The sequence below is a fragment of the Aethalodelphis obliquidens genome, unplaced genomic scaffold (assembly GCF_003676395.1).
Source record: "Aethalodelphis obliquidens isolate GAN/ISIS:26980383/991018 unplaced genomic scaffold, ASM367639v1 scaffold3, whole genome shotgun sequence".
Classification (NCBI taxonomy): domain Eukaryota; kingdom Metazoa; phylum Chordata; class Mammalia; order Artiodactyla; family Delphinidae; genus Aethalodelphis; species Aethalodelphis obliquidens.
In genome coordinates, this window is record NW_020837947.1 from 26,346,596 (window position 1) to 26,357,876 (window position 11,281).

At 40.6% G+C, this 11,281-nt stretch overlaps 1 protein-coding gene across 1 annotated transcript in view; it reads right to left on the bottom strand.

The window, feature by feature from the left end:
* Positions 1–10,987, bottom strand: part of PEX7 (peroxisomal biogenesis factor 7) — an 85,724-nt gene extending 74,737 nt beyond the window's left edge. Inside the window, exons 1-3 of the mRNA XM_027085487.1 lie at positions 10,719–10,987; positions 8,730–8,787; positions 7,691–7,841 (exon numbers count right to left, since the gene is read on the bottom strand). Of these exons, the coding sequence (XP_026941288.1) occupies positions 7,691–7,841; positions 8,730–8,787; positions 10,719–10,848 (339 nt within the window). The 5' untranslated portion in view covers positions 10,849–10,987. The remainder of the gene's footprint in view (positions 1–7,690; positions 7,842–8,729; positions 8,788–10,718) is intronic.
* Between the last annotated feature and the right edge of the window lie 294 nt (positions 10,988–11,281).

Consider the following 11,281-nt stretch of genomic DNA (forward strand, 5'->3'; position numbering starts at 1 on the left):
AGCAAAATCCAAAGTGCTGCTGCAGCCATCTGTCAGTTATGGATGGAAAAAGGCAGGCTCGGAAGCAATCAGGGAAGAGCTTGAGACCTAAAGAGGTTGATTTTACCCTCTAGGCCAGGGCTCAGCAAGTTTCTTCTGTAAAGGGCCATATAAATATTTTAGGCCTTAAATATTTATATAATAACTATATTAATATATTTATTATATTCATAATAAATATACTATGGGCCATTTGTCTCTGTCACAACTACTAAACTCAGCCTTGTAGAGCACAAAGTAGCCACAGATGATACTTAATAAACGGGCATGGCTGTGTTCCAATAAAACTTTACAAATCAGAGAGTGGGCTGGATTTGGCTTTGGCCCACGAGTACTAACTGGCCAACCCCTGCTCCAAGCTGATGTGAACAGTCAAAAATAACCACAATAGGAAATCTTTATTGAGCACCTACTGTTTGCCAGATGTTGTCATAAGCACTTTACATATTTTATCTCATTTCATCTTCACTTCTGTGCAGTAGATACCGTGCCAAGGCCCAAAGAGGTTAAGTAACTTGTCCAAATTCCCACAGCTGGTAAGCTGCAGAGCTGAAGTCTGAACCTGGGCAGCCTAATCGCAGAGTCCACCTTAATCATGATGCTAGGCTGTCTCTACGATATGTTGCATGACGGCGCTTTAAAATGGAACTTTTCAGTGACCTTGCACTGTGATATTAAGGAAATAAAACCCTGCCCTTGCTGGTATCACCCTTCACTGGAGCTCCATTTGGGCCCAGACTGATTGCCTTTTGTTTTCATGAATTATCCATACCCATGTTAAAGCCCCTACCTATCTATCTACTTGGTGAACCCCCGCTCATCTGTCAAGACTCAGCCCCTTTAAATCTTCTGTGAAGTAAGCCTCCCTGATGAACCCCTCAGGCATCAAGGAGTCAGATGCTTCCTTCTGTGCACTCCACAGCATCTTACACCTACTCCTAGTTCAGCATGCACCATGCTTCACTAAATTCAGTGTTAAATAACTGCCACACCTGCTATATTCTGGAAGAACCATCATAAACAGAACCATCTTGTTCATGCTCATTGCAATATAACAGGCACTCAAGAAACTGAGTTAAAATGATTTAACCAATCAAATTTATCTCCACAACCTGTGCTGTTGCTAAGTAGTTATAAAGAGCTACTGTTTTCATTTTAGAGGATAACTGAACAAATACAATTAAAAGATAACATCATTAGCTCAGACTCCTCTGCCTCTACACATTTCCAACATGACAGAGGACTTGAAACCTGACAACTTCTCACCTTTTAAAACTGCAAGAGCCTCCGTGGGCTCAGAGAGAACCCAGCCCCAGTGAGAACAAGAGACACGACGTAAGAAAACTATGCTGATACCAGGGCTGCTGCCAGCTCTTCTATGTGATTCATAACAAAGTGGCAAGCACCAGGGTCTAGGACAAAATCAAGCATAGGACATACATGGTGAGGTTAAAAATGGGATAAAAAAGAAGGAAATAAAGGTGACTCAATCAACATATACTTTTTGTTTGTTTGTTTTACTGTGTTTAATATACTAGGACATGGGAAAGAAACTAACAGTATAAGCCAGGATATTGTGTTTAAAACACAAAAACGAAAACTGTAGACCATAAATACAAAAGCTGGAGGGATGGAAAATTCAGCTTGATGCCCAGAAGAGAGGTATCCTAGCAGGGCCCTGAGGGCTGGCTAAAATGTCAACAGCAGAAAGCAGAGGTGAAAATAGTGACCAGAAACTCCCCCAAAGACATAAACGGGGACATAAAGCACCCTAGGGATTATAGGACTAGTGAACGACTGCAAGATAACACCAAGGTTTTGTGCCTCAGAACTGTCAGTGACGGTGGCATTAACAAAGCTGGACGACTGGAGGAAGGGAGATGATGTGTAATTTTAGACACAGTGAGTTTGCGGTGACAGCCTGACAGTCAAGTGGAAAAGTCTAGGAAGAACAGGGTTTGGGCATTAACCTCAAGCCCTGAAAAAAAGTTTACAACCAGAGAGATGTTTGGGAGGCAGCTGAAAAAGGATGACTAGATTCCATTATCCCAACCTCAAGTCACATAACTATTCAATACATATTTATTAAGCACTTACTATGAACAAGGCATGTGGGAGGGAGAGTATAGTGTTAGACAAGACAGATAAAAGCCCCAGCCTTCATGGGTCTTATACTTTAGCAAGGGAAGATAGGCTGTAAGTATAAATACACAATTTCAGGTTGTGATTTTTTAAAAACTACTAAGAAAAATAATGTAAAGTAAGAAGACTAGAAAATAATAACAAGGGCGGGAGACTAGAAAGCACATCTCACATTAGTCTACTCTTACATATTTTCCCTATTCCCAATTCCCCCCTCCACTCCCACTCAAATAGTGGACACGGGAAATATAAAAAGAAGAGAGATATGCAGCTATGCTTTAAAAGCAGGGTCCTCTAAAGGCCTATCTTAATGAAATTACTCTTGGTAGAAAGAAAATTGAAGAAAATTAATTGGGAAACTACACAAAGAAAAACGAAAAACACTGAAGAATATTTTGTGCTGCTTTATGAAATCTGAACTTCATCAGAACCACAGTTTGAGGAGGACAAATTTTATTACTGAATCCAATTCCCAAAGAGCTCATTTTTAATCTACTGTACAGTGTTGCCCTTTTTAAGTTGGTCTATTTAATTAAAAATCATCAAATAAAAACTGTGTCCAGAATGTTCATACTTATCTGTATCAATACAAAGGAAAGGGACACTGACTTTTAATTACTGAGCGATTAGAAAGGGCTACAGGGCTTCCCTGGTGGAGCAGTGGTTGGGAGTCCGCCTGCCGATGCAGAGGATGCGGGTTCGTGCCCCGGTCCGGGAGGATCCCACATGCCGCGGAGCGGCTGGGCCCGTGGACCATGGCCGTTGGGCCTGTGCGTCTGGAGCCTGTGCTCTGCAACGGGAGAGGCCGCAACAGTGAGAGGCCCGCGTACCACAAAAAAAAAAGAAGAAAAAAAAAGAAAGGGCTACATATTTCTTTTAATGTGAAACTTAAATTTTTTTTCATTATAGATATTTTAAAATGCACATAAGAGTAGAGAGAATAGCATAATAAATCCCCAGGTATCCATCACATACCTTCCATAATTATCAATATTTTACCCATCCTGTTTCATCTGTTCCATTACTTACTGGAGTATTTTAACATCAGACCATTTCACTCACAAATACTTCAGGAGAAAGAATGTCTTCACCTTTTACATGAGCACAAGGCCATTTTCACATCTTAGATTAACAACAGTTCCTAACATCGTCTAATACTCAGTCCATATTCATAGTTCCCTGATTGTCTCAGAAACGTCCTTTTATAGTTGGTTTATCTGAATAGGATCCAAACAAAATCCATATTTTATACTTAGCTGTTATGTCTCTTAAGTTATTTCTAATCTAGGAAAGTTCCCTTTCCCACCTTGGTTCAGGTCCCCCTACCCCACCAATGACATTTACTTGTTGAAGAAACAAAGTTATTGGTCCTATGGAATGTTCTAAATACATTCTGGATTTGGCTAATTGTTTCCTCATGGTGGTGTTCAACTTTTTCCTCTACCCTTCCTATTTTCTTTAAATTGGAAGTTAGATCTAGAGGTTTGATTGATTCAGTTCAATCTTTTTTTTAGCTTTCTATTGTATTAGGAGGTGTGTAATTTCTGGTTGATCCACTTCTGGTGATCCTAAGATTGTTCATAAGATGGGTCACTTTTAAATTAATGGTTTTAGCATCCACAGATAACCCTTGCCTAGGGTCATTATTTCATTAGGGGCTACTAAATGGTGATTTTCTAATTCTGTTATCCCTTCTACATTTACTAGGTAGAATTCTATTACAAGAAAATTTCTGCACCAACGATTTGATTACCCCACAGTGAAATTCATACAGGAAAAGCAGGATAAATGCCTTGATTCTTTACCTTTATTTATAAATTCATGATCAAAAACTTTAAATGGATCAAATATCTTTTAAAATTTTTCAGCAAACTGATAAGCCTCACTATTTGACAATGAAGACAAATTTTAACTATTTTTAAAAACTGTAATAACAACACTGAGAATTAGATGCTGAAATGAATATTAAACTGAGTCTGTCATCTTTAAAGTCACTTTTAACTCACTCTCAACAGCACAGTGCTATAAGCCATGAAGTCAGAAACAAAATTCTCAATTACTCTCTTTTTTCTCCTTCTTGCTGAACTTTTTAAAATTTTCTTATTCTTCCATTCTTATTATATATTCAGCAGCAGCCTAAGCTGAAGGCATTTTATGGGGCTCAAAAGACATAACGGCCTCTGCAGTTAAATAATACAGAGAAGAATCCGATTCCTGCTTTGATGCTAAGTTTAGAAGCCATGCAAAGGGAAACCTTCCATGTTTTTCTTTCTTTCATTTCACCAGGACCTTTATTCCTTAAGGCCTAAAATATATCTAGGTCTTGGAATTTTCCTTTTTGCTTCAGTAAGTACTTGTCTGACTATCTGAAAACTGACTGTTGGACTTCATTCAACACTATTTGTTGAATATTCAACAAATATTTATTAGCTCCTCAAAACTCTATTTGACCTTAAATCAATCCTTTTAAGTGTTTCTGCATATTTGGTATAAGAGACAAACTTTAAATAAATGCTGTATTTCTCTTTAATGAAAAATGCCAAATATTTGGTATAATACTACTGAGCTTTAGATTGATCACCAGAAATTCTTTAACAATCTCATGGAGGACAACCTTTCTGAGGGTCCTACAGTTCTCTGCTCGTCATCCGCCTTGGTGTGGTTCAACTTTTACTAACAATCGTGAGAAAGACAAGAAGTAATATTGTGGCACATAGTGATGGGGACTCCCCAACCACCAATCTCCCTTTCTCCTTGCTCACAGAACCCCAGTTTTGCCCTTCAGGAAAAGCTCTGTCCTTTCCTCATCCCAGGGGTGAATCTTACTTAGATGAAAGTACGAGTGGTGACTTGTTTCCCTCACAAGTGACAGAGTTACGACTGGGCATGTGATGAGATGATAACTGGAATTCTGTGGAGCGTTAGAAGAAAGAAACCCACCGAGGAGAGCAGAGCGGAAAGGCAGGAGAAACCCGGGTATCTGATGACATTGCCAAGCCTAAATTAAACAAACCTGGACCCATTCCCAGCTCCATATCCTTGGTTATGTGAAATAAAAAAACTCGGATCATTGAAAGCACTTTTAGTTTGGTTTTCTCTTATGGTAACAGCCAAGGCATCTAACTGATACAAAATGCTTATCTAAAATTGCATTTGAGGGCTTCCCTGGTGGCGCAGTGGTTGAGAGTCCGCCTGCCGATGCAGGGGACACGGGTTCGTGTCCCGGTCCGGGAAGATCCCACATGCCGCAGAGCGGCTGGGTCCGTGAGCCATGGCCGTTGAGCCTGCGTGTCCAGAGCCTGTGCTCCGCGACGGGAGAGGCCACAACAGTGAGAGGCCCACATACCGCAAAAAAAAAAAAAAAAAAAAAATTGCATTTGACAAGAAAATGAGGAAGGACAACCTAGAACAACAGTCTGAAAAAACAAACAATAAAATAAGTCTTCAGTTCAAAAAACCAGTTACATAATTATAGAATGATGTAAACCACTGGTTTAACAATAGTACAAAGATCTTTACAAGTGGACTGAAAGTAACCCAGCACTACAACGTGGCTAAGGAAAATGCACAGCCACGTTAGGTAATATCATCAGAAACAGAGGCTCAAGATCATGGTGGCGAAGTCATATAAAGCTCAGCACTAATAAACACATTTCTGGAATAAATCAGGTTTTACAACATTAAAAGCAACACTGTAAAACAAGAGATCACCCAAAGGAGTTTACCAGGAGGGTGAAAGATATAGAGACCGTGTAACCTGAGGACAGGTCGAAAGAACTACAAATGTACAGTCTGGAAGAGGGAAGACTTACACGGGGCATGACAGCGATTTTCAAGGATTCTCCTGGAAAAGAGGGACTGCACTTGGTCTCGCCATGTCAGAGAAAGGAATTTGAAGCAACGGTTCGTTGATATTGAAGGTAGATTTAGGCCTAAGAGAGCAATTATCTAACCAATAGAGCAATCAAAAAGTCAAATAAGTTATCACATGAGATAGTGAAATTCACTTTCACTGAGCTGAAGTAAAGACTGCGTGACCATCACACGGAACATTCTCGAACAGTATTTTCCAGAGTAGTAGCAGTACAAACACCATTGGTTGTACGAGAGATGATTTTAACTGGTACATACATTTTATTTTATTCGTTATATATTTATTTTACCATACATGAAATAAATGTACATACTAAGCTATCAATTCCATGGTTTCATGAATATGTGCTGTTTTCGAATAAGTGAAATAACTATGTAAAGTTCATTTAAAGAAAAACATTAAATCAGTATCTACCATTTAATAAAACTGGATATATTACTTTACGATTTGTTAGCTACAGCCCTAGAATTTATATAGATAAGCAATACAAGGCCCAAAGATTTAAGAAAAAGAAAGAAAACTTTTGAGAGGAAAAATATTTTTAAAAAAGAAAGAAAAACATTAAGTTAATCATAATCTAAGTGGTATAAGAAAATGCCAAAAATCATGAAGGTACCAAAATGTCTGAATTTTGGACATGCTGCTCTGTGGGGATTTTTGCACTGAACATGCTGAAACTAAAGTTCCTCCTTTACCAAAATTGTCTTGGTATTCAGTGGTTCTATGAAAACACGATCATTTATAACTACATTTATTCAAAGAGCCTCCTTTACAATGAAATGGAGGAACTAAAATTTTCTATTATTTTCAGTCAGATCTTAGATTCATTTTTAATAGCTAGAACTATAAAAATGATGTCTAGAATCCTCACATAACCAGTCTATTATTACAAGAGACTAACATTCTTGCACCTAATAAGCATTTACTGAGGTCTTTCCATGAGCCAGGCACAAATTTGAAAGTAAATTTGCAAGTTTTCATTTGAAGCATCTATTGCTACCTTGAGAAAATTCTTAAAACATTTAAGGTAAAACACCAAAAGAGAATGTCTTTACCATCATGTTCATGAAAAGTATATATGTATTTTAACATGACTGAAGGCCAAACTATTCTCTATGCTACCCATACACACACACAATATCTAGCACATGTAAGAGATTTAGTTTTTAAACTTCTTCGGTAAGCTCTGCCTTATAGTCAGTATTTCAAGCTCTTGCTTCCATATATTCTGAAAATCCTTAGGAATCATAGTGAAGTCCTAAAGGCAATCTTACGATGTCTCTGTGAAAAGTCCACCTACCTCTATCTTAAGGCAGCGTATGGAGGCATATCCTTCCTTACAGCGTAAAGAAAGCGATGCGCCTCTGGAGGAACCGGCGCCACGGTATACTTCCTGCCGGAGGCGTTTTTACTGACTAATGAGAAGCCTGACCTTTTCTTCTTTCCCAGCTCCTTAGGCTAAAAGGTACTTTATGTTTGAATAATCAAATAACAAGTGACATCTAATATGTACACATGTACAAGAAACACTAAAGCTTAAACTTCTTGTCCCCTGAAGACATCTCCCCATGTTTCCACCCCCAAATGGATTTCAACCAAAGAAAAACAATCAGCCCAGAAAGATTCCCTTCCTACCTCCTGAGTGTGTTCCTTGTAGACCTGCAGTGGCCCAGTGGCTCTGGCGGTGTCCCAGAGCTGTAACGAGCCATCACCACTACAGGTGACCAGGATATGCTCATTATTCTCACTCCAGGTCACGTCAAACAAACCATCGTTCCAGTCAAAGCTACACCAGGAAAATTAAAACAAAAAAATCTAGTTACATAGGCAGCTGAACATAAAATAACAATCATTGCTTTTTTTTTTTTTTTTTTTTTTTACAGTTTATCACCTATTTTAACACACATTATCTCACATGGTCTTCACAAATATGGGAGATTCGTAGAGCAGCCACTTGCCAGATTCAGAAACAACTTCAGAGAGCTTAAAAGAACAGCCCAGTCACACAGCCAGAAAACTGCACAGCTAGGTTAAAATCAGGGCTCCCAACTAGAAATACGGCACCATTTACATGAGGACATGCTGCCACACCTGGGTGCTCACTGCTTTCTGTGTTTCATAGGAGGGAAGAACAAGCACTTGAAAGTACTAATTTAGATCAATAATTTCAGTGTTTCCCATAAATCTTTCACCTGAGCTATCAGCAGGTAGTTATTTTCTGATGAAATTTCCTTTCCTTTCTCTACCCTTGACTAACTCTGATGGAGACGTTAATGAGTCTAACAGTCACACAGACAAGACAGGCATGGAAAGAAGAAAGGGAAAGAAGCGATAATCCACAAAATGGATAATTAGCTCCTGAATGAGTAAAGCTAAAGTACATTAAGAAGAAAGCAAAGATAGGAATGTCAAACAGTATACCAACTAGCTCACATTTGTTTATGTTTAAGTTTTACAATGTATAAGTGAATACTAAGAGACAAGAGCTTTAGAAGAAAAGTGACATAATCACAAGTTCATGGCAAAAATAAGCTCTATACTATGCAAATCCTGAAGGTTCTTTTATACGGCAAATTAAAACATCTTATTGATCACAAAGATTCAAAACTAATTCTATTAAGGTCTTAAAAGCAACAGAGAACACATATAAGTTTAATAGTTAGAGTCATCTTACCTTCTAAAAAGCCTAAGCCCAGATTCATTTTGATCCAGTATTAGCAGGGTTCCACAGCCTAAGGAGAAAAATGCTGAGGTCATGTTGTTGAACCCGCTGGGGGACCATGTCAAGGCAAAGAGGTATCAAGTACTGAGTACCTAATTTTACAGTCACAAATTTCAAGTTACTTGAGGCCATGTATACAAAATGATCAGGACCGTGCTCTCCATTTCTGTCTCTCTCTCTACATTGTGCTTAGTTAAATATTAAGCTTACCATCTCACCTATGCTTGGAATCCAGACACAGCTCTAACAGGGGAGAGATATTTAAGTGCATACTCTATGGCCAGGCAGGATGACAGGCACACAAACCTTCCAAACAGGTGTTATCATCCCTATTTACAGGTGAGAAACCTCAGGCTAACAGACCCCAGGGATTGTGTATCTTCTACATCACACTGCCTTCACAATAAATCTACAATACCTTCTGGGGCTTCCCTGGTGGCACACTGGTTAAGAATCTCCCTGCCAATGCAGGGGACATTGGTTCAATCCCTGGTCCAGGAAGATCCCACATGCCACGGAACAACTAAGCCCACACACCACAACTACTGAGCCTGTGCTCTAGAGCCGGCAAGCCACAACTACCCAGCCCGTGCACCTAGAGCCCACGCTCCACAAGAGAAGCCACCGCAATGAGAAGCCTGTGCACCGCAACAAAGAGTAGCCCCCTCTTGGTGCAACTAAAGAAAGCCCGCGCACAGCAACGAAGACCCAATGCAGCCAAAAATAAATAAATAAATAAATTTATTTTTTAAAAAATAAATAAAATAAATAAAGAGTACTGGTTCCATACTTTAAAAATAAAATAAAATAAATTCAGCATGGAATTTTAAAACAAAATGCCTACTGGAACTCACCACGTACTTGGTGGTAAAATGCTGAACACAACATATCATTATCTACCAAAGAGGAATTATTTTACTAAAGGATCAGCATATTTTAAAAGTTATATTTGTTATTGGGTTGAAGGAAAGAAAACTATTAAATATGGCTGACTTAAAAAAACGTATCAATTCCTCTTAAGGCGTTTTTTTTAAGGATCTAATTTAAAATATCATTACAAACTCACGAGTCTTCAACCTAAATGGTAGGCAAGTATCGTAAACCTGAATTTGCAACCACTAAAAGCTAATGGTGAAAATATTAAGGCAAATATTTCTCTCCCTCTCCGTTTTAGAAATCACTAAATCACTGTAGGATCCAACAAAAAATACTGTCGAGAGCTGACATTATGCAATGAATTTTTTCATAGACCTTCAGTGCGTATACAACAGCTACGAGATGAATTAAAAGAAAGCCCGTAAGTCAAGAATAGAACCCCGCCTTTCAACCTAGTCCAGGACCAGAGACCATTAACCTGAACCTCTTAACTGCCTGCAAATGTTTGTATTCCTCCAGAGACAAGAAAAAGCGAGAAAAGAACGTGAACAATTTCGTGTTGGCACTTGCGGGGAAACTCCTGGCGTCTGCTCAGGAGCATCCTTAAGACGCACAGCCGGAATGCTGCCTGTGGGGAATGTGGTCCAATTAGTGGGTACTGGGGTGACCCTGCAGACCGTCTTCCAAGAGCTGTTGGTCCCGTCGGACCGGTAGAAGGGGCCCCACAGGTTCAGCCCGCTCTCCGCAGGGCCACGTGTACCTGGAGGGGTGTGTGTCACTAGGAGCGATGGTGTCGGTGCGCTCTAAGTCATAAGAACTAGGGGCACTAGGCATCTTCCACACGCTACTTCCGCACTGTAACTGGAAAAGATGATGGACTCGACTCTTAACCAACTCCCCACCCTGGACAAAGGCGGTCAGGGAGCCAGGCGTTCCTCCTCTGCTTCCCCTGGTGTTCTTTTCTGGCGCCGTCTACTGTCGGAAGTGCTTTTGGACCACCAGAGGGAGCTGGAACTCAGCTGGAACCCGCCCCCACCCCGGCGGCTCAGCGCGGCCCGGCCTCACCCGCGATGCCGTAGTGCTGCGCGGTGGCGCAGGCCAGGCGGCCCGGCAAGTACGGGGAAAACTCGGCTGCATAGCCGTGGCGGCCGGTCACCCGCAGCGTCCGCACCGCTCCGCCACGCGCCGCGCTCATCCCGCCCGCCGCCTGCGTGCCTGGCCGCCCCAACCGCCGAAGCCCTTCCGAGTTGGAGGCGACCGGTCCGGACTCGCTAAGAGAATTAGAGATCCTAGAAGCTGAGACGGAAGTGAGGACACTGGGTGCCCTGAATGCTAGGTTTCGATTGGTCCGCAAAGGAAAGGGATTGACTCTGACGGAGGCCATTTTTGTCTTGGGCAAAACAGATGCTTGGCGCCCGCTGTGACGAAGTAGACGTGAGGGCAGTATTTCTGAGAGTTAGGTGGTGATTCTGACACCTTTTGTTTTTACGTATCAGCCTCCACTGCGGGCTATCTGGTTTTTATTAATTTATTGACCTTTTGAAAGACTGGCATCAGGAAATGTGGCTGATGATTACAAAATGAGACAAGTTACAGTAAAGTCTGAAACCGTGCTGCGAGTCCAGAAG